The sequence below is a fragment of the Chionomys nivalis genome, chromosome 7 (assembly GCF_950005125.1).
Source record: "Chionomys nivalis chromosome 7, mChiNiv1.1, whole genome shotgun sequence".
Classification (NCBI taxonomy): domain Eukaryota; kingdom Metazoa; phylum Chordata; class Mammalia; order Rodentia; family Cricetidae; genus Chionomys; species Chionomys nivalis.
In genome coordinates this window covers 42,600,554-42,621,866 of record NC_080092.1, presented here as the reverse complement: position 1 = coordinate 42,621,866, position 21,313 = coordinate 42,600,554, and the positions used below count along the sequence as shown (strand labels likewise).

At 47.5% G+C, this 21,313-nt stretch overlaps 1 protein-coding gene across 1 annotated transcript; it reads left to right on the top strand.

Annotated features, from left to right (window-relative positions):
- Positions 1–219: 219 nt before the first annotated feature.
- Positions 220–21,313, top strand: Shmt1 (serine hydroxymethyltransferase 1). The gene is made up of 12 exons (XM_057773766.1): positions 220–523; positions 3,829–3,917; positions 5,396–5,541; positions 7,293–7,408; positions 7,761–7,921; positions 12,049–12,130; positions 13,272–13,484; positions 15,440–15,556; positions 17,126–17,248; positions 19,193–19,309; positions 19,782–19,892; positions 20,119–21,313. The coding sequence occupies exons 2-12, from the start codon at positions 3,849–3,851 to the stop codon at positions 20,289–20,291; spliced, it is 1,428 nt and encodes a 475-aa protein (XP_057629749.1). The 5' UTR covers positions 220–523; positions 3,829–3,848; the 3' UTR covers positions 20,292–21,313.

Here is a 21,313-nt window from a genome sequence, read left to right as displayed (position 1 = left end):
CTCCAGTTCCAGCTCCCTTCCTCCTTCCCTCTTTGCCTGTCGCAGCTTATCACGCCTGGGCGGTTGGGGGCGGGCTCTATCTGAATGCGCCCTTTGATTGGACAGCCGAGGGGGCGGGGCGGGGCAGGCTGTGCTAGGGAGAGCCTAGTGGAGCTCTGCCCTCTGCGCGCCAAGTTTGGGTTCCCCCGGTCGCGGCGTGTCACGTGGGCTGTGGGCTGGTTCCCAGGGCACGTGCTGAGCTGTTGGGACTTGGCGGGTTGTCCCGGACAGCGCGCTGTGGCTTTCCCGCTGGCGGTGGGGCTCGGGTCGTTCTTCGCGCGCTCTCCAGGAACTCAGCGATCCACCTGCCTCTGCCTCCCGAATGCTGTGAGATTAAAGGCCTGTGCCACCACACCACCCTAACCCTTTCCGAAAGGCCGGAGGCCCAGGAGTGTAAGGCCAGGTCCCGCTACCAAGTGAATTGGAGGCCATCCTGGACCACAGATTAAGACCTTCTCACAAGAACCCATCCGTCTAATACTAGGTATGTAATGTCTAATCTTTGCGGTTGTTTCTTTTTGTTTTGTTTTTTGAGGTGGGGGAGTACCAAGTAGCACGTGCTAGCCTCGAACTTGCTGCGTAGCCAAGGATGACCTTGAACTTCCTCCAACTCACCAGCGAGAGCTACCACTCCTGATTTATGGGGTGCCGGGGATGGAACCCCTTGATTTATACGTGTTCGTGAAGCTTCTGAGGTTTGGCTCTGGTTGTGTAAGCACTACCTTGGGTTTACTAGCACGTCCCTGTTTGTCTGCAGTATGTTGTTACCCTGGTCTAGGAGACGGGTTGGGTTGTGGCGATCTTAGAGCTCAGTGCCTCTATTTCAAGGTCTGGAAGTTAGGTAACCCTTGGTTAACTGAAATAAACACGAATGTGTTTCGTTGAGTTAGGCAGTTGCTGGACTGGAAACACCAGTTTAGGTTCCCTACGGAATCCATTTTAAATTTTTTCCTTGAGGGAATGTCGAAGGGAGGTGAGTAACTGTGTTACCCAGGGTACTGGGAAGAACCAGAAATAAACTAGAGCTCGGATTCTGGCTCTGTTGTAGACCCTAGTTAGACAAAGTAACTCCGCAGAACACAAAAATTTATGTGCAAGACAAGGAAGACCACCAAGTCTGGTCCCTATTACAATTTAAAAGCAATAATAGTAATAAATTAATATGGACTTTGGCAAACCTATAGACCTTAATTGGAAAAAATAAAGCTGCTTGTTCCCTAGTTAGCCAAAAATGACAATTCCAGGCACACACCTTTAATCCCAGCCCTCAGAAGGCTGAGACAGGCGGACCTCTGAGTCCGAGGCCAGCCTCGTCTACAGAAAGAGTTCCAGGACAGAACAACCAGGACTGTTAAATTTCCACGTAGAAATCCTGTCCCCAAAACAAGCAGCCAGGTGGTGTGTGGCGCACGCCTTTAATGTTAGCACTCAGGAGGCAGAGGCAGGCGGATCTCTGCTTTTTCAAGGCTAGCCTGGTCTACAGAGTGAGTTCCAGGATAGATTCTAGGGAGAGGCGTGGAAGCAAGAATAGACTGCTGAGTTGGGGGGTGGAAAGGAGGCCACCCCTGCAGTTCCCACCTAGGGCTGTCTTGGATCAGAAAAGTCATTGCATGTGGGCCAATGGGCAGCAAGTGAATCTGTGGACCAGAATGGGGGTGCTGGTGGTACCTAGATAGAGGTGGTGGGGACATGTTCTTCCCGAGGAGGACGGGACTGAATGCACCTTGCCAAAGGATAAGAGTCCAGCACTCCAGAGAAGAGCACTGAGCCTTCGCTCTCGGTGGTTAGGAGATACTCCGTTTCCGGCCTTCGGCAGTTAATCTGTAATGAAGAGGTTGTCCTTTGGGATTCCCGGAGCAAAGGTCCCAACCTGACTGGTATAGACTCTGGTTCTTTTTTTTTTTTTTTTTTTTTTTTTTTTTTGGTTTTTCGAGACAGGGTTTCTCTGTGGTTTTGGAGCCTGTCCTGGAACTAGCTCTGTAGACCAGGCTGGTCTCGAACTCACAGAGTAGACTCTGGTTCTAACTTACCAAGGGTCCAGAGAGGTGTCTGGATTTCCTGAGTGCTGATGTTGGGGGACGAGACTCATGCGGTGCTTTGCATGCATTGCTGAGGTCACCCGTAAACCTCTCCCTCTCAGGGAGTTGCTACTGCAGCTGCAGAAGCAAACCTGACTCGTCTGTGCTTTCTCATGTGTGGCCACATGTTTGTCTAATGATTCCATGCTGGTGTGAATATAACTACTCTGAAAGTCCTAATTAGGAATTTTCTGTTTAAAGATGATTGACACTTCCTTTGTCTACCTCTTCCAGAGAGAGGAGGAGCCCTACTTTGGGACTGGATTGGGAGTGTGCCCTCTGGGAGAGAGGCTCTGCTCAGGATTGGCTGCTCTCGGTTGGGGGTGTCCTTTGCACAGCAGACCTCCTGTCTTGGCCACCTCAATTTTTCACCTATTTTGGGTCTTAGGTATTCAGTATTTATGTTGGTCTATGGTCATTCCCCCCTGAGGAAGCCCCATAAAGGCAGGTCGACTCCCCCCCCCTTAGATTTATCGACCACAGCACAAAAGAGTAGTAGGCAGTGGAAGGTCCTTAACTACTTGTCCTGTAAATAAAGTTTGCACAAGTTAACAGAAAAGGACAGGAGGGCTGCCAGCCATTGTGTAAAGGAAGAGCTGTGGGTGCAGTGGGTTCGTTTTGCTTTGTTGCTTGTGTTTTTGAGACAGGGTTTCTGCATATCCTTGACTGTCTTGGAACTCTTTGTAGCCCAGGATGGCTCCTGTCTCTGCGACCTGAGTGCTGAAATCACAGGCATGCGCGACCGTGCCCAGACTGAATGCAGTGTTTTTATTTTACATTTATGTGCTTTATTTTATGTGCGTGGCTAAACGTTTCGCACAACACAGCTTGGTGTTCAGTGCCTAGTCAGAGAGCAGCAAAGCTCCACGTGTGCTTCCGCGGAGTCTGAGAGAACTGTGAGGACTGAAGATCACAGGACTCAATTATAAAATGTTTACTGCCTATGGTGGAACGTGCCCATAATCCTAGCACTTGGGAGGTGGAAGAAAGAGGAGTTCAAAGTCATTTCTAGCCACGTGCCGAGTCTAAAGCCAACCTGGACCATGTGAGGACAAAGTTATAAAGTGTGCTGCTGGGCATCTTGGAAGGAGCAGCCGTGGGGTTGCCTGTGTTCTCTGTTAATTTATGTTTACCCAGTGACAGATGTTGATAAGGTAATGTGTACTGTTTCACAGGAACTGACCAGTTCTCTGCCAGTGGAATTGGTTTAAGTAAAGGGTCTGATTGATCATTTAGATGGAGATTACTTCTTCCAGTGTAGCTGTGCTAGAAACTTGGAAAAGACCCATGTTTAGGTAGACTGGAGAGATGGCTCAGAGGTTAAGAGCACTGACTGCTCTTCCAGAACTCCTGAGTTCAATTCCAGCAACCACATGGTGGCTCACAGCCATCTGTAATGAGATTTGGTGCCCTCTTCTGGCCAGCAAGGATACAGACAGACAGAACACTGTATACATAATAAATAAATCTTTAAAAAAAAAACAACAAAAACCCATGTTTAGCTGGTTCCGTGGAGAACCCCACCTAGGAGGCTTGGAAGGAGGAGGCTGTAGGACAGAGCTTTGGAATGAGGAGAATCAGGTCCCAACTGGCTTCCAGAGATTTATGCTCTTGTCCGCACACACACAAACACACACACACTCCCCACTCAGGGGGGGCTCGCTGGAGTCGACATTGGGACCCACGTGTGTTTTCCCTTTGTTTTACGCAGGAACCACTGCAGCAGCCGACATGGACATCACCCTGTGGTCATCTCACGAGAAGATGTTGACACAACCTCTCAAGGACAGTGATGCTGAGGTGAGACTCAGGCCCCTTCCCAGGCTTTTACATTGGCGGCCTTGTTTAGATCACAGTGGGTTTTTTTGTTGTTGCTTTGTGGGGATTTTGTTTTGTTTCATTTCGTTTTGTGCTGTGAGGGGTGGAACCAGGTCCTTACCTGTTAGGCGGGTGTCCACTGCTGTGCTGCATTCCTGGCCTCGAAATTGCTCCTTACCGTGGACCCTGAGTGGACTGTGTACAGACAGCCTTGCAGAGTGAGGGACGGGGCTGGGGTGCAGTGTGGTGGCGGAGCATTTTCTTTCCCAACTACATCTCCAGCACCACCACGGGAGCAGATGGAGAAGCTGTGGTTGATAGTCCTTTGCGGGTAAATGTAGGTATTTCTGAGCTCAGTGCTTGGTGCTCTAGAAAACAGGAAAAAGGTTGGCCCTTCCTTTACACTGCCCAGGAACAGACACACTCAAATGCCCTAAAGCAATTTGGTTTTATAACATTTTTATTGTTATATCATTCAGTCTACAGTTCAGTGTTTTAGCATATAATTGTTCTTGATTTATGCCGTAGTTTTGTTTTAATAAACCCACATAAGTTGAAAATGGGCCAGGCTGCACTGACTCTGCTTCATACCTGTCACATGTCCAGGTGTGGCGGTGTGGAGCATGACGGTTAGGAGTGTGTCCTGTCGTGGGCTCACTGGGCACTGCGGCTTGCTGCCCCTGCCCAGCATCAGGAGGGGAGATCAGAATCTCTCTAGCCAGGGAAGGAGACTGTTCAAAGCTGGAAGTGGCATTTCCAGGGGCCCCATGCTTTGCCTCTCTCAAAAGCTGAGAAATAGTCTGTCCATCAGCATCTGCACTCACAGTGATGTGCAGACGTTTTTATACCCAGGAATCCATGAGCAGCTACCCCATTCTCCCCAGATTTCTCAACCCCGGGCAACCATTAGTGGAGTTTTTGTTCTGTTGTATTTGCTCAAACGTTTTTTTGGAATAAGGTTCGCATAGATAAGAACTTAGTAACACGTAAGGATAGAATTGAAAATTAACTGGGGGAGGTGGTTATGCCTTTAATGCTGGCAGAGAGGCAAGTGGATCACTGAATTAGAACCCAGCCTGGACCGTATTCCAGGCCAGCCTAGCCACATAGTGAGACCTCATCTCAGCAAACAAACAATAGAAATCAGGTGTACTAAAGCTAGCTGAGGGTGACCCTGAACCTCTGGTCATCCCACCTACACTCCCAGATGTTGAAATTACAGACTTGTTCCAGCAAGTTCTGTTTGTTCAATTTGTTTTAAATTTATTTTTTGTTGCTGTTTTCCTAATTAGTTAAACTTCTGATCCTCCTCCACAACCCAAGGGCTGAGATTTCAGGCATGTGTCACCCTCCCCAATTTATTCAATGCTGAGGATCAAACCCAAGGGATAACGCATGCTAGATAAGCATGTTAGCAACTGAGCTACGCTCCAACCCCATGCCTGTTTCCTTCTGATAAGGTTTACAACATTATTAAAAAAGAGAGCAACCGGCAGAGGGTTGGATTGGAACTGATTGCCTCGGAGAATTTTGCCAGCAGAGCTGTGTTGGAGGCCCTGGGATCTTGCTTAAATAACAAATACTCCGAGGGGTATCCAGGCCAAAGGTGAGTGAGTCGTCCTAAGATCCTGCTCTGACCATTTAGTTTTTATTTCTTGTTTGTGGTTCCGGCTGACCTTGAACTCACTGCATAGCCCAGGCTGACAATTCTGCCTCAGCCTTCCAAGTGCTATTGCAGTTGGAATTTACAGTGTCTGGCTTTCAACTAATATGTAACTTTCAAAAACCTGTAACCCCCCAGTTACAGGCTTGTCTTCCCTTCTTGTTCTCTGATGTAACTCCTCCAGCTCTCTGCTGGGTGGGATTCTGTGATCTTCTCAGAGCAGTCACACTCAGCAGTCCCTGTGTAAAACCTGTGTAGCATAGGGTGTCCTTGTCCCTCTGAGTTCACGTGTCTATGAGAGATGCGGTCCAGGCACTAGGAAGGGTCATTGTCCTGTAAGAAAGCTACAGAGTGGCTTTTGTTCTGAGAACCTTTATATCTGGGATATGAGGGGGGTAAAAAGCCTGTATCCTTTCTCTGAAATGCTTACAATCAGAAGTGCTTTTATTAAAATATCTACTTGATTCTTTGGTTAAGCATTCTGTATCTGAAACTAGTGCTTCAGAACTTGAAACTTTGGGTGTTTTGTTTTGTGAGTCTTACTATGTAGCCATATAATGTGGTGTGTGGACCAGGTTGGCTGCAAACTTGTGTTGATCCTCCTACCTGTTTTTTAAGTGGCAGCTTTGCAGGCACACACCACTATGCCTGATCTTTTTTGGTTTTGCTGGTGTTTGCTGGAGTTGAATTTAGGACTTTATGTGCCCAGGCAAGTCTCCTCCACTGACTTACACACTCACCACCTTGAAACCGATTTCTTTTTTTTTTTTTAAATATTTATTTATTATGTATACAATATTCTGTATGTGTGTATATCTGCAGGCCAGAAGAGGGCACCAGACCCCATTACAGATGGTTGTAAGCCACCATGTGGTTGCCGGGAATTGAACTCAGGACCTTTGGAAGAGCAGGCAATGCTCTTAACCATTGAGCCATGTCTCCAGCCCCGAAACCGATTTCTTTTTCTTTTCTTTTTTTTTTTTTTTATTTATTTATTATGTATACAATATTCTGTCTACAGGCCAGAAGAGGTCACCAGACCTCATTATAGATGGTTGTGAGCCACCATGTGGTTGCTGGGATTTGAACTCAGGACCTTTGGAAAAATAGGCAATGCTCTTAACCACTGAGCCATCTCTCCAGCCCCCGAAACCGATTTCTTAAGTCAGAATCTTACTGCATAGCATAGGCTGGCCTCATGATTCCAAGTTCAAGTGGTCCTCTGTGTGTCTGTCTATTACATCCATCATCAGACTATGTGTCTGTCTGTCTGTCTGTCTGTCTGTCTATCTATCTATCTATCTGGTCATTTTAAGGCAAAATACAGAAGTTGACAGTGGTTTTTGCACATGTATGCATTTGTTCCAGTGGAAATGGGGAAAGGGTGGATCCTGTAGAGACCACAATTCTGTCATGAGCTACTCTTGTTTCTTTTCCCGCCCTTTCTTTTTTTTCTTGGGACAGGGTCTTTGTATATAAATAGCACCAGCTTCCTTCTGCTTCTGCCTCTCAAGTGCTGGGAGTTGTGCCCCACCAGACCTGGCCTAGCTACTACCATGTCACTGGATCTTCACAGCAGCCTTAAAGCAGGACTCACTTCCCCACCATACTCTGCCCACCCTTTGGCATCTTTGGCCTCTGCTAGGCACAAAAACTGGACCTAGGGTGTATGTGGACCTTGCTTGTCTTCGCAGGTATTATGGTGGAACCGAGTTCATTGATGAGCTAGAGATACTGTGTCAGAAGCGTGCTTTGCAGGCCTATCATCTGGATCCTCAGTGCTGGGGAGTCAATGTCCAGCCTTATTCAGGTGATTGTTGCATGCACATAGACTCTGGGTAGCTCCTTAGGCATAGCTCGATGGGTTACAGCCACCAAGTTACGTCCCACAGAAGCCTTCTTCTAAGTAACAGAGACAAGCCAAGGAATCTGTGTATTCATCCCCATTGCCCTTGGACTTAGCTCTGCACTCCCCTCCCAAGTAGCATTCTGCCCTGGAACTTACAATCAGTGAAATTAGGACAGCATTACTTTCTAAGGCTCAAGAAAATCGTGGTGATAGCCTGCCAACTGATTGTTGGACTGTGTAGCCAAGCTCCCGGATGTCCCTTTGTGCCTCGCGGGTAGAAATACTCAGGGCCTCTCTGCTCTCCCTGTTTCAGGCTCCCCTGCAAACTTCGCTGTGTATACTGCCCTGGTAGAGCCCCATGGGCGAATCATGGGCTTGGACCTGCCAGATGGAGGTCATTTGACTCATGGCTTCATGACAGACAAGAAGAAGATCTCTGCTACATCTATCTTCTTTGAATCTATGCCTTATAAGGTAGGGGTGTGTGTCTCCTTAGAACTTCCCTTGTGAGTTGGTACCCGTGGGGATAAGTCATTGCATTTACACAGCACTGCCGCAGCCCCTTCTACTGGATCTTACTTCCGTGTCCCAAGGACTCCTCAGACTCGTGGCACACTGTGGACAACAAGGAAGGGGGAGTTAAGGTTTGGGCCAAGGCTATAACATGATGGAAGCTATGACTGAGGAAGGGATCAGATAGCCAGCCCCCTAGCAGCAGCTGGTGGCACAGGTCTGCCTTCACCAAGGTCAGCGGGTACAAGTATGGCAATGTCCCCACCCCTAGCATCAATACTAGCAGCTCACCATTAATAGCCGTAGGCCTCTACAGCCCAGCCCTGTAGCCCACCACTACCCTATTTCACAGACTGTTCTCAGCCATTATTATGACCATGTGCCCCATTGGAATCAGTTCCATTAGAGCCAGTGCCCACAGCAAATGTTTGTGTGGGGTGTGTGTAGGTGTGTGACTCTTTGTATTATCAGATGAACCCCCAAAATGCAAATAGGGGGTTGGGAGTATAGTTCAGTTGATAAAAATACTTGCCTATCATGCACAAAATCCTAGGTTCAGCCGGGCAGTGGTGGCGTGCGCCTTCAATCCCAGCATGCGAGAGGCAGAGGCAGGCGATCTCTGAGTGAGGCCAGCCTGGTCTACAGAGCTAGTTCCAGGACAGGCTCCAGAGCTACAAAAAAAAACCCTGTCTCGAAAAACTAAACACAAACAAACAAACAAACAAAACCCCTAGATTTGATCCGCAGCCCTGCAAGAGCAGGACTTCCACCTAATGTAGGCCCAGCCCTTAGAAGGTAGTCACGGGGCTTCACAAGTTCAAGGCCACCTGAGGTGCTTAAAGTCCTGTCTAAAGAAATGGAAGGGGGGAAGAAAGATAGATTTGAGGCCTCCACATAGGTCTAACACTGGGGAGGCTAAGACAGAAGGATTATGAAGTTTGAGGCCAGATGAGGCTGCATGAGTTTCAAGTCAGTGAGACCTTGAGTTTAAAAAAAAAAATAAAATTAGCCGGGCGGAGCCGGGCGGTGGTGGCGCACGCCTTTAATCCCAGCACTCGGGAGGCAGAGGCAGGCGGATCTCTGGGAGTTCGAGGCCAGCCTGGTCTACAAGAGCTAGTTCCAGGACAGGCACCAAAGCTACAGAGAAACCCTGTCTCAAAAAAAATAAAATTAAATTAAATTAAAACCGGGGCTGGAGAGATGGCTCAGAGGTTAAGAGCATTGCCTGCTCTTCCAAAGGTCCTGAGTTCAATTCCCAGCAACCATGTGGTGGTTCATAACCATCTGTAATGAGGTCTGGTGCCCTCTTCTGGCCTTCAGGCATAACGCAGAAAGGATATTGTATACATAATAAATAAATAAATATTTAAAAAATAAATAAAATTAAAACCTAAAAGGCCCAAGGGCTCATATGTACCATTACAATCTGTCCATTTGACCAACAGTGGGAGCTGGAGGTGTCTACAAGCTGCAGAGGACCTAGGTTCAGGTCCCAGCACCCACCTGGTAACTTATACCTGGAACTCTAGTTCCAGGGGAGCCAACACCTTCTGGCCTCCACTGGTACCAGGCACACATATATGCAGGCAAAACACCCATACACATATAGTAAATAAATCCTGAAAACAGCTAAGTGTGACTGGATAGAAGAGGGAAACATTCATGTTGTCTATTGTCTGGTAGTGTGTCCTTCCTGGTGTCTCTCTTTGGGTTATTTGATGTTCAGTACACTATCTCTGGTTGTTTTCTTTTGGCAACCAGGAAAAAGATAACTGAATCTTTCTACTGAGCTAAATATTAGATGTGATTTTCTTTGTTTAATAAATTTGAGGCCGGGCGGTGGTGGCGCACGCCTTTAATCCCAGCACTTGGGAGGCAGAGGCAGGCGGATCTCTGTGAGTTCGAGACCAGCCTGGTCTACAGAGCTAGTTCCAGGACAGGCTCCAAAGCTACAGAGAAACCCTGTCTCAAAAAACCAAAAAAAAAAAAAAAAAAAAAAAATTAATTTGAGGATTGGCAAGATAGGGCTAAGTGGGCAAAAGTGCTTGCTGCTAAGCCTGGTGACCTGAGTTCAAACCCTAGGACCTACATGGTAAAATGAGAGACCCAAATTCCTTAAGTTGCTTCTGACCTCTACATGTGCTCCATGGTACTCATGTGCGTGTACACACAAATGATGTTGTCATCTTCGTGGAATCTTACTGTGAAATCGGCCACGTCTCAGTTGTAGTAGCTACTGTGGGTGTGAGTGACTGTTTTTCTGGACAGCTTGAGGATTTCTTCACAGATCTTACTGGTCAGTCTAGAAATTAGATTTTTTATTTATGTATTTATTTTTTTCCTTATTTTTTTTCCCCGAGACAGGGTTTCTCTGTTGCTTTGGAGCTTGCCCTAGAACTTCCTCTGTAGACCATGCTGGCCTCAAACTCAAAGAAATCCACCTGTTTCTATCTCCCGAGTGCTGGGATTAAAGGCGCGCACCACCACCACCAGGCTAGATTTTTTTTGGTTTTGGTTTTTTTTTTTTTGTTTTTGTTTTTTTGTTTTTCAAAACAGGGTTTCTCTGTAGCTTTGGTGCCCGTCCCGGAACTAGCTCTTGTAGACCAGGCTGGCCTCGAACTCACAGAGATCCACCTGCCTCTGCCTCCCGAGTGCTGGGATTAAAGGCGTGTGCCACCACCGCCCAGCTGGTTTTTGGGCTTTTTTTTTTTTTTTTAAGAAGATAGGGTTTCTCTATCATGTATGTAAATCAGGCTGGCCTAGAACTCAGAGATCCACCTGCCTCTGCTTCTTAAGTGCGGGATTAAAGGCCCAATTTGGAAACCAGATTTTTAAACATGGGACAGTATAACCAAGTCTTCTCTTTGGTCTTACATTAGAGCATAAAAGCTGATTTCTGTTCTTACGACAGTAAAAGAATTGTGGTAGGGAGTGGCTACTGACATTTTCTCTGTGCCCTTTGCTGAGGTGTTGGCCAGCTTCGTGCTATCTTTGATTACTCCATGAAGCCCATTCCTGTGTTCCAATGCCCCGTTTTTCTCAAGCACTGTACTTGCTGCAGCCCTTGGCCATGAGAGTACCTGTGGTGGCCTGTCAAGTGTGGATGGGACGATCTGGCTTGGGTCCAGGAGGCAATGCTTCTGTGGCCAGGCTGCCTCTGCCAGCAGCTCACCAGGGCTGTCTTCTGTCCGCTTTCCTCAGGCCATCTGTCTCTCACGTCAGCTCCTGCGCATCTCTCCTGGACTTAGCAGCTGCCCGGTGAGGGCCAGTGCTTTCTTTCTCCTCTGTGACTGCAACACTGACCTTCCGTTACTGTTTCTAGTTCACACCTCATACTTGCTTCCATTCCCTTCTGAAAATGGAGGTTGTCCCTCTCTCTGATCTCCAGTGGGGGCCTCTGCACTGTTCTGCCAGATAGAAGCTTCCTAGCTTGGGAGTGTGTCAGTGCTTCCAGCTGGTATGTTTTGGTTGTTGTTGGGTGTATAAGATTTAATTTATGTGTATGAGTATCTCTCTCTCTCTCTCTGTGTGTGTATGTGTGTACATACATATATAAAACGTGTGTATCTGGTGCCTGAAGAGGTCAGAAGAGGGTGTCAGATCTCCTGGAGTTACAGACAGTTGTGTGCTTCTTGTGGTGCTGGGAACTGAATCTGGGTCCTTTGCAAGAACAGCAAATACTCTTATCTGCTGAGCTATTTCTTCAGCCTTTGTCTTTATTATTTTGGTTGGTTAGTGTCTTATGCTATATCCCAGGCTGACTTTGAACTCAGGACAATCCTTCTGCCTCAGCTAGTAGCTAGGATTATAAGGTTGGCTGTGCCTTTCTCATTTCCTGGATTTTTTGTTCTGTAGCATAGTGTAGTACCCAGGGCTAAGACTCCCCCTTATCCTGAGACCCCTGTGAGGGCTTCCAAGTCTTTGTGGGAACTGAATACATTTTATACCCTTTTATACCCTTGTGCAAACTGAATACATTGCCGTGCCCCAGGTCTGTGTTGTGGCAGGTTGAATGTGCTCAGGTGGATGGGCAGGGGGTACTGTGTGCAGAGGAAGCGGCCAAACCTGTGTCTTTGTGCTCCCGACAGGTGCACCCAGACACTGGCTACATCAACTATGACCAGCTGGAGGAGAATGCCAGCCTCTTTCACCCGAAGCTAATCATTGCAGGTGAGCGGCAATTGGAAGCAGCCTGGTTCCTGGGCAGGGCCTCTGCCTCCTCCAGAGAAGAATAAAGATATCGCGATATCGCGTCCTCCAGCTCACTGTGCAGAGATCAGACTTGAGACATATTCTGTCCTTTTAAGACTTGGATTGGCTATTTTTTGAGCCAGGCTGCTGCCATCTTCATGAAGTCAGCTGTGCCTGCTTTCCAGGGTCCATCTTGATTGGGTCTGTGGACAGTTGACATTTGCCCTATTAAAAGGAGAGAGCCAGAGGGTCATTGAACCCTCACCCGAATGTCAGGCAACTTTTCCCGGCCATTTGTGCAGTTCGGCCCCAAGTGCACGTGGCCTCTGTGGGAGGCTAGAGTATCTAGGCTGGGGAAGACTAGCTTTCTTTATGCTGTTGTGAGGAAGCCGTCCATGCTGGCGAGGACTTCCCAGTGCAACTGCATTTGGATCACCTACACTTCTGTCACTAATTTCTCACCCATAAGTAAGCCCAGGAAGCTCTGGTTTCCCGGGGTGAACTTGTACTTTGGTTTATTATTGGAACCACATGAGGGAAAAGTAGACCTTGTTCACATCCCTCTCAGACAAGAAGTTTTATTTTGTTTGTTTGTTTTTTTGGTTTTTATTTTTCAAGAAAGGGTTTCTCTGTAGCTTTTGGAGCCTGTCTTGGAACTAGCTTTTGGTAAACCAGGCTGGCCTCGAATTCACAGAGATCCGCCTGTCTGCCTCCCAAGTGCTGGGATTTAAGGTGTGCGCCACTGCTGCCCGGCTTTCAGACAAGAAATTTTAACAGCTTGCCATCAATAGTGTTTAGTGGATCAGTGATTCAAGCCTTAAATTTTTCTTATCATGTATAAAAACAGGGGTGGTTTTGTTTTGTTTTATTAGTTTATTGTTTTGAAACAAGTTTCATCGTGTAGCCCTGGCTGGTCTCAAACTTGGATGTCCAATGGCCTCTGCCTTCCAAAGGCTGGGATTAAAGGTGTGCACCACCACACCCAGCTCAGAGATGGTTTTGAGGGCACACTACACATTGTCCTCAAAGATCAGGGGGGGAATCTTCTTGCAGATGTACATTAGAGGTTAGCTCAGCTGCCCTGGACACCTTTGATGTTACCATGTCATCGCTGTCTCAGGGACCAGCTGCTACTCTCGGAACCTGGACTACGCACGTCTGCGGAAGATTGCCGATGATAATGGGGCGTATCTCATGGCAGACATGGCACACATCAGTGGGCTGGTGGCGGCTGGCGTAGTACCCTCCCCTTTTGAACACTGCCATGTGGTGACCACCACAACGCACAAAACCCTGAGAGGCTGCCGTGCTGGTATGATATTCTACAGAAAGGGTAAGTGCCTACATGCTGGGACAGGCAGAGGGTGGGCTAACGTTTCCTGTATGGAAGAAATCAGGAAAACTCTGGACTGTGACTTCTGGAAAAGATCAGGATCTTGTACCTGGAATAGTCTCAGGAAAGAGCAGTGATGGGCTTTGAAGGAAGCCCCAAGTCACAGCTCTGTAGAGGACAGAGGACCACTTTTGAAGCTGGTTTTCTCCTTCCATTGTGGGATCCAGGGATTAGACTGACAGGTTTGTACAGCAAGCACTTTGCCTGCTGAGCTGTCTTCATGGACCTCATAAAGAAAGACTGGGGTTGGTGTGGTAGTACACACCTATAATCCCAGCTCGAAACCGGAAGGTCAGAGGCCGGCCTGAGACCAGCACTGACACCCAATAATAACTAAACTACAAAGCACTGACACAGGAGGTTGGCATGCGGTGCGGTGGTACATCTCTGTAATCCCGCACTTTGAAGGCGTAGGCAGGAGGCAGCTGCAAGTTTAGGGGCCGCCTGATTATCATAGTAAGTTCTAGTTCTAGTCCGGCTAGGGCTAGGGAGTTCAGAATCATGTTTCATGCATAAAACAAATAGAAATAACCTCTGTGTGAGTTTTATCGTTTTAGTAAGGTGTTTCTCTTCCTACTTCCTTACACCCCACCTCTGCAAATACTCCCCTTATTTTGGAGTTCCCACAATGGTGAAAGTCATATCAACAGTGATGTAGCCCATAGCCTTGCAGCAGCAGGGAAATTAGCCTTTCAGTGTCTTACCCTGGTGGGATCTTGAGGGCAAGTGCTAGTCAGGTGCTGCCTCAGTCTTCAAGGTCCTGCAGCCTCTGAGAACTTTTGTCAGCTTGCTTGGAGTTGTTGGTTTTTTTTTTTTTTTTTTTTTGGTTGTTTTGGTTTTGAAACAGAATCTCATGCTGTAGCACAATCCTGTCTCAGCCTCTTAAGTGACCAGATTATAGGTGTGAACCAATAGGCTAGGTTCCTAGGTTGGCATTTGAGGAGACCTTTGTTGTGTCTGCTGTGTTCAGTGGATTTGTTGGCCCTCAGCCAGTAAGAGTAGATCTGGCCTCTTGCTGCTGTGCCTCTCGGGCCACTGGCGGCTTCTCTGGGTCGTTTCCTCATATCTAGAGCAGAGAGTGCTGCAGTAGCATCCATGCCTCTAGACTGGGGGATTCAGTGAGCTGACACCAAGTGCTTCTGTAGCCAAACTTGGCTTACAAGAATATGTAGGTGATAGTGATGCTTACCATTGAATAGGAATTATTTTTGTTATTAACTTTTTCTCATGAATAGTCATCTGAGCATTGATGCCAACCTGTCACTGTCACTTTCCACACAAGCCCAGTGACTGAGTTCAGTCCCCAGAATCTACATGAAGTAGAGAACCAAATCCACAAAGTTGCCCTCTGACCTTTGCCATGGTATTTGCCATAGCACATGTGTATCCACATGCATATCATGTCCGTACACAATAATAGCTTTGTGGGTTTTGTATTTGAAGCAGGGTTTCTTTGTAGTCCTGGCTGTCCTGGAACTTACTCTGCAGACCAGACTGGTCTCAAACTCAGAGATCCTCCTGCCTCTGCCTCCTGAATGCTGGGATTAAAGGTGTATACCTCATGCCCTTGCTAGAGTTGTGTGGTTTTTTTTTAATTAAGGGGGAAAGTGAACCAAGCATGGCGTTACATTCCTTTAATCCCGGCACTTGGGAGGCAGAGGCAGGAAGATCTCTTAAGTTCCAGAACAGCCTGGTCTGCATAACAAGGCTGTCTCAAAAAGTGGGGGGGGGGGGAGGGAGCAAGTGTACAACTGAAACCAGCAATCCAGTCAGTCCTCCATCCGCAAGGGCCTTTGCCCTGCCATTGCAAACCCGTCCCGGTGGGGCTGCCTGCACTCTATCAATTTAGCTGTGAGTCACAGGTCTGTCTGCTAACATCCTAGTTTCCTTACCAGGTGTACGCAGTGTGGATCCCAAGACTGGCAAAGAGATTCATTATGAACTGGAGTCACTCATCAACTCTGCTGTGTTCCCAGGCCTCCAGGGGGGGCCCCACAACCATGCCATTGCCGGTAACATCACCAAGTCTACTGTAGAGCCCTTGGGTCTCACCCTACATCACAGCGCCGTGAAGTCTATACTTCCCAGCCTAGCTGTCCTCCAGAGGACGTTCCTGGACTTGCACACTGGAGAAGGAACTTGGTAGAGAGTGTGTGTACAGGAAAAGGGGAGATGATTAAAAGTGGTACAGGGGAGGACAGGGAGAAGTGACTGTTGCGCTCAGATGGCCATCCTTAGGCAAACTGCAGCAGGGCAGATACCTGAAAGATGAGTAGAGCAGCAGAGAAGACTAGGACCCAATCCTATGGGACGAGCTGCTTCTCTTCCATACCCCACACCTGTGGGGGTGTAGGCTCATACCTTATGACCTTCACACCTTGAACCCTGGCTACAGCAGTGACTCCTGGTTTCCACGGGAGCCCTATAGGCTCTCTTCTTTTTCCCTCTATTTGGACACATGGCTTATAGATAACTACTAACATTCTGAATCATCTCACTGTCATTGTGGCAGTGACTGTGGCACTTGCTGGTACTGAAGCACTCAGGACAAGATGGGGTTTCTCAGGCAGGACATCAGTGTGTACACTGATACGAAAAGAACAGCACATGGGGGCTGGAGAGATGGCTTAGCAGTTAAGAGCACTGGCTGCTCCTCCAGAAGACCTGACTCAGTTTCCAGTACCTACAGGGGATTCACAACTGTCTGTAACTCCAGTTTCAGGGAATTCAGTACCTACTTCTGGTCTCTGCAGGGACCAGGCATGCAAGTTATGCACACATACATGCAAGCCAAACGCCCATAAACAATAATGGGGCATAGTGGCACATGCCTTGAATCCTAGAACTGGGGAGGAAGAGGCAGACAGATCTCTGAGCTGGAAGCTAGTTTAGCTTAACATAGCACATTGGTGGAGCACAACAGATGCCTGAGGTGTGGGGCATGAGCTCTGGGCAGGTTTTCAGATCTCCCCATTGCGGGGTCTGCTTAGGTCTCATGGTTCCTGCTACTGAAGATTCCGGGCTTGCTGGTCCTAGTGTTTCCACAAGCAGACAGGTGCTCCGTACCAGGACATCAGTGTGTGCATCGAGCATGGTGCTCCGCTTCTCGTCCCTTGTAGTCAGACAGCGCTCATGAGTAATTACAAGGGTGTCAGAGCTCCGAGGTGGTGAGGGGGCAAGCAGGCCGTTCCTTCTGGGACAGCTCAGAATGCTGCATTATGTCACTGACTTCGTTCATCCAGAGATTCATTTCAAGCATAAAAGGACTAAAATCCATCCTTGTGGTAATCAGAATACACTGGGCTTTTGTCCCCAGAGATAAGCTTACCTCCAAAGCAGTCCTTGGGGAGTGGCTTTAGTGATGTCTGCAAGGGTGGTAGGGTAATTATAGGGCTAAAACAATGGGTATGGGGGGTAGCACAACCACGATCCTGGGTTCTAACCCTAGCCATGTAAAAGAATAGAAATAGATAATTGGTCATGTGAGGGGGGTGATGTAATAGTTCACAGATACTGGGTTCCCTGAAAACAAGGCCTGCTCCTGAGTCAATACCTGTATTTAAATCTGTCTCCTTGTCCAGGTGTTGCTGTGGCCCTGAAGCAAGCCATGACCACAGAATTCAAAATCTACCAGCTCCAAGTGGTGGCCAACTGCAGGGCTCTTTCTGAGGCCCTTACAGACCTAGGCTACAAAATAGTCACAGGTATACTAAATGCTCACAAAACTGGACTGACCTTTCTTGGGTGGGTATATTGAAGTCTTGTCTCTTGGTTTATCTGGTCAGGGTATGGTTTGCCACCACTGCATTGACTCTTGCCACCTCACACAGCTGAGCATACCCTCAGCTATAGTTCTTTCACTTCTGTGTGTTTTAGCAACTGCCATGTGACACCCAATGCGCATTCTGGGTAACAGAGATGTCAGGTTACAGATGCCACCCACTTGCAGGTGGCAGTCAGGATCCTTCCACTTGCTGATAGCTCACACCATCCATGAGGCCAGGGCACAGTAGGCTTTCCCTGGTTCCTTGTGACACGCCAGTCTTTTTTTCTTTATTTTTTTTTCTTTTTTATTTTTTTTTGACCTGGGATCTTTGGAATCATTTCTGCAGTACAGCCTGGGGTTGAAGTAAACAATGGTCTTCCAAGGCCACACCATGGTTTAAAAAGAGTTCAAAGTGTAGCCGGGCGATGGTGGCGCACGCCTTTAATCCCAGCACTCAGGAGGCAGAGGCAGGCGGATCTCTGTGAGTTCGAGACCAGCCTGGTCTACAGAGCTAGTTCCAGGACAGGCTCCAAAGCCACAGAGAAACCCTGTCTCGAAAAAACCAAAAAAAAAAAAGAGTTCAAAGTGGAAAGACCTAGAGGCTCAGGATCTTTATGACCTTGGGCTTGGTCCAGAAAGTTCTGTTATTACTGCTGTCCTCCTCATCTGTTAGCCAGCTGTGTCTATAAAAAAGTGCCTGAGGTAATCAGCGTAACACAAAGACAGACTAGCTCATTTTTGGAGTGTGTGATCAAGTCCACAGTAGATTAGCCGAGTTAGGCCCTTTACTTTTGGGCAGGTACATCATAGTAGGAGCTTGTGGTGAACCACAGCCATTTATTTCCCTTAGCCAGGGAAGAAGAAAGAAAAAAGAGATCCCACAGTCCTTCAGTGACCTAAAGACCTACTAAGCCTGTCTTTTGGGAGACAGGGTGAGTGTCTTTTTGAAACGGTTTCATTACATAGCCCAGGCTGGCCTCCAGTTCCAGAATGCTAGGTATGATATAGGCATACACCACAGTGGCCAGCATCTGGCTCTGTCACTTTTTGGTAACGCTAGAATAGAGAGCAGGCCTTTAACACCATGAACTTTTAGGGAACCCTTGAGATCTGAATCTTAGCATTATTTATGTCACTAATATATATATTCCAAAGGAGATATTCTTTGGAATCTGAAGGCTTTGAACACAAACCAGATGCTTAAAAAGTTTGGATTAGCATTTTTGTGTTAGGGATGTTCAACTAATAAGGTCTAGCAGATATTCCAAAATGTGGGGGGAAAAAAAACCTCAAATCTCAAAACACTGCTTTTGGTCTTGAACATTTTGAATGCCGGGTATCCAGTCTGTTTTGCCATGGGGTTTAGAACAAAAGCACAGAGCCTCCAGAACATATATGGTCATTACCCCATCTGCATGGTTAATTGAGCCGGCACTACTCAAAAGGAGCTCTTTTGTTATCTTGGTTTTTTTGGGACAAAGGTCTCACTATGTAGTCTTGGCTGGCCTTGAATTCATATGTGATCCACCTGCCTCTGCCCGAGTGGTGGGACTGATTGAGAGCATGTAACGCCATGCCTATCCCAGAAAGAGTCTTAAAATGGGCATCAGAAAGGCTGGGGATGTGGCTCAGTGGTAGAGCGTTTACCTCGAGTCATTTGTCACAGAATATGAGAACTTGACTGCTCCTCAGCCTGTGTGGGTCTCTACCAATGTCATGGCACAGGCAGTCTGGGCTGTAGTAGCTGTTGGATGTTTCAGTCAGAAGCTCTGCACCTCTTCCCAGTTCCTAGTGGAGCATCTTTGCCCATCTCTCCAGAACCGCAGTTCTTTTCCTTGTGTGGCCAACCTTCTAATTCCATTTTATCCAACTTTGTTTCCAGGTGGTTCTGATAATCATTTGATTCTAGTGGATCTCCGTTCTAAGGGTACCGATGGTGGAAGGGCTGAGAAGGTACTAGAAGCCTGTTCTATTGCCTGCAACAAGAATACCTGCCCAGGTGAGACTCCTCTGTGGTCATTCCTTCCATGGCCCTCCTATCTGCATTTCGTTCAGCCAGTGTTGGAGTTGACGGAAGTATTCAGCTTAGGCGACAGACCACCGTAGGGAAGGGCAGAAAGTATTCAGCTTAGGCGACAGACCACCGTAGGGAAGGGCAGAAAGGAAAGGACAATTGAGTGGCACAGCTGTAAGAGAGACAGGAACTTTTTAAACCAAGTAGCATTTCTCCTGTCAGGCCCACACAGATGTTAGCCTCTGAAGGACCCAGAGCCACCCCACAGGACTGCTTTTCATCGGTTAATACACTGGCCCACATGCTTCTTTGTCCTTACACCCTAGTTTTGAAGTCAGTCGCCTCCTTGCTAGATCAAGTTGGGATCCACAGAGTAGGATCTTTATCCAACTTTCCTTTGAAAATACAGTGGGCACAGTAGTGTTTGACGCAGCTCAGGACCTTGCTTGTCTCAAAGGTGACAAGAGTGCATTACGGCCCAGTGGACTGCGACTGGGGACCCCAGCATTGACATCCCGTGGACTTTTGGAGGAAGACTTCCAAAAAGTTGCACACTTTATCCACAGAGGTAAGGGAGGGCGAGGTATTGGGAGTTCAAATGTCTTGATTGTGTGTATAGTTGCTCATGTGTTTTAATAGCTAAGACCCAGCCATGGGTGAAAGCTGGTCTACAAATCCCTCTTGTATGAGGTTTATAAATGTCTATTGACAAAGAACACGTCCCAGAATCACCTAGTTATAGCAGGATATGTAGTGAAGGAGGCCCCGGTTGGCACTCATTGTCTTTTGCACAGGGATAGAGCTGACTGTGCAGATTCAGAGCGACATGGCCGGGAGGGCCACACTGAAAGAGTTCAAGGAGAAGCTGGCAGGGGATGAGAAGTACCAGAGTGCTCTGAGGATTCTCCGGGAAGACGTGGAGAATTTTGCTTCCAACTTCTTACTACCTGGCTTGCCTGACTTCTGAGGGTAGGACTGTTCCGGGACCCTCTGAACCCTGTGCTCCCTCGAGACCACCAAGCTGCCCTGTAGTAGGCCATTGAGCCTGCCCTGTGCTTTGGAGGGTGTTTCTGGCAGGCTGTTCTTATTTCAGAAATCTGGGACAGGTTATCAAGGACTATAAATTTGAGACTTCACTTCTTAACAGCCGTATATAGTTAATTATTCTGGAAAAAGTACTGTGTAGTCATTTGATCTCACTTATTGATTGCACTGTGAGGCAGAGCTATTTTTTTTTTTTTTTTTTGGTTTTTCGAGACAGGGTTTCTCTGTGGCTTTGGAGCCTGTCCTGGAACTAGCTCTTGTAGACCAGGCTGGTCTCGAACCCACAGAGATCCGCCTGCCTCTGCCTCCCAAGTGCTGGGATTAAAGGCGTGCGCCACCGAGCTATTAAAGATTACAGAATTCTCCTTTCTCCTTTCTCAGTGGCCCTGTGGCAGGTAAGGAAATGTTCAGGTTCACCCTCATGTTTTCTCTTCTTCCTGTTCTGTTGACCAGTAGAATGGAGAGGAGCACTGAGTTTTCTGCTCTGAGCTTGAGACTATAAATGAAGACAGTTGTAAGCAAGAGTTAGGATCAGGCGCTGGAAAGATGGCTCAGCACTGGCTGCTCTTTCCAAGGACCCTGGTTTGACCCCCAGCACCCACACGATGGATCACAATCATCTGTAACTCCAGTTCCAACACCTTCTGGCTTCTGAGGGCACCAGGTAAACATGAGCTGCAGACATACATATAGGCAAAATAGCAATGCACATAACATTTTGTTTTAAAGAAAAAAATAGCGGGGGCAGTTTGAATTACCTTATAGAAAGGCTATGGTGTTACTGTCACTTAGAGGGAATGCACATACTCAGTATGTATTCATGCCTAGGACACAAACTATAGAACTGGTTGTCCCTATAGATAAGAAAATCCCTTTCTGGTTTGAGAATCAGCAGAGGCCAAAGGCTTTGTGTTATATCAGCTGCTTGTAATTAGGAACCCAAAT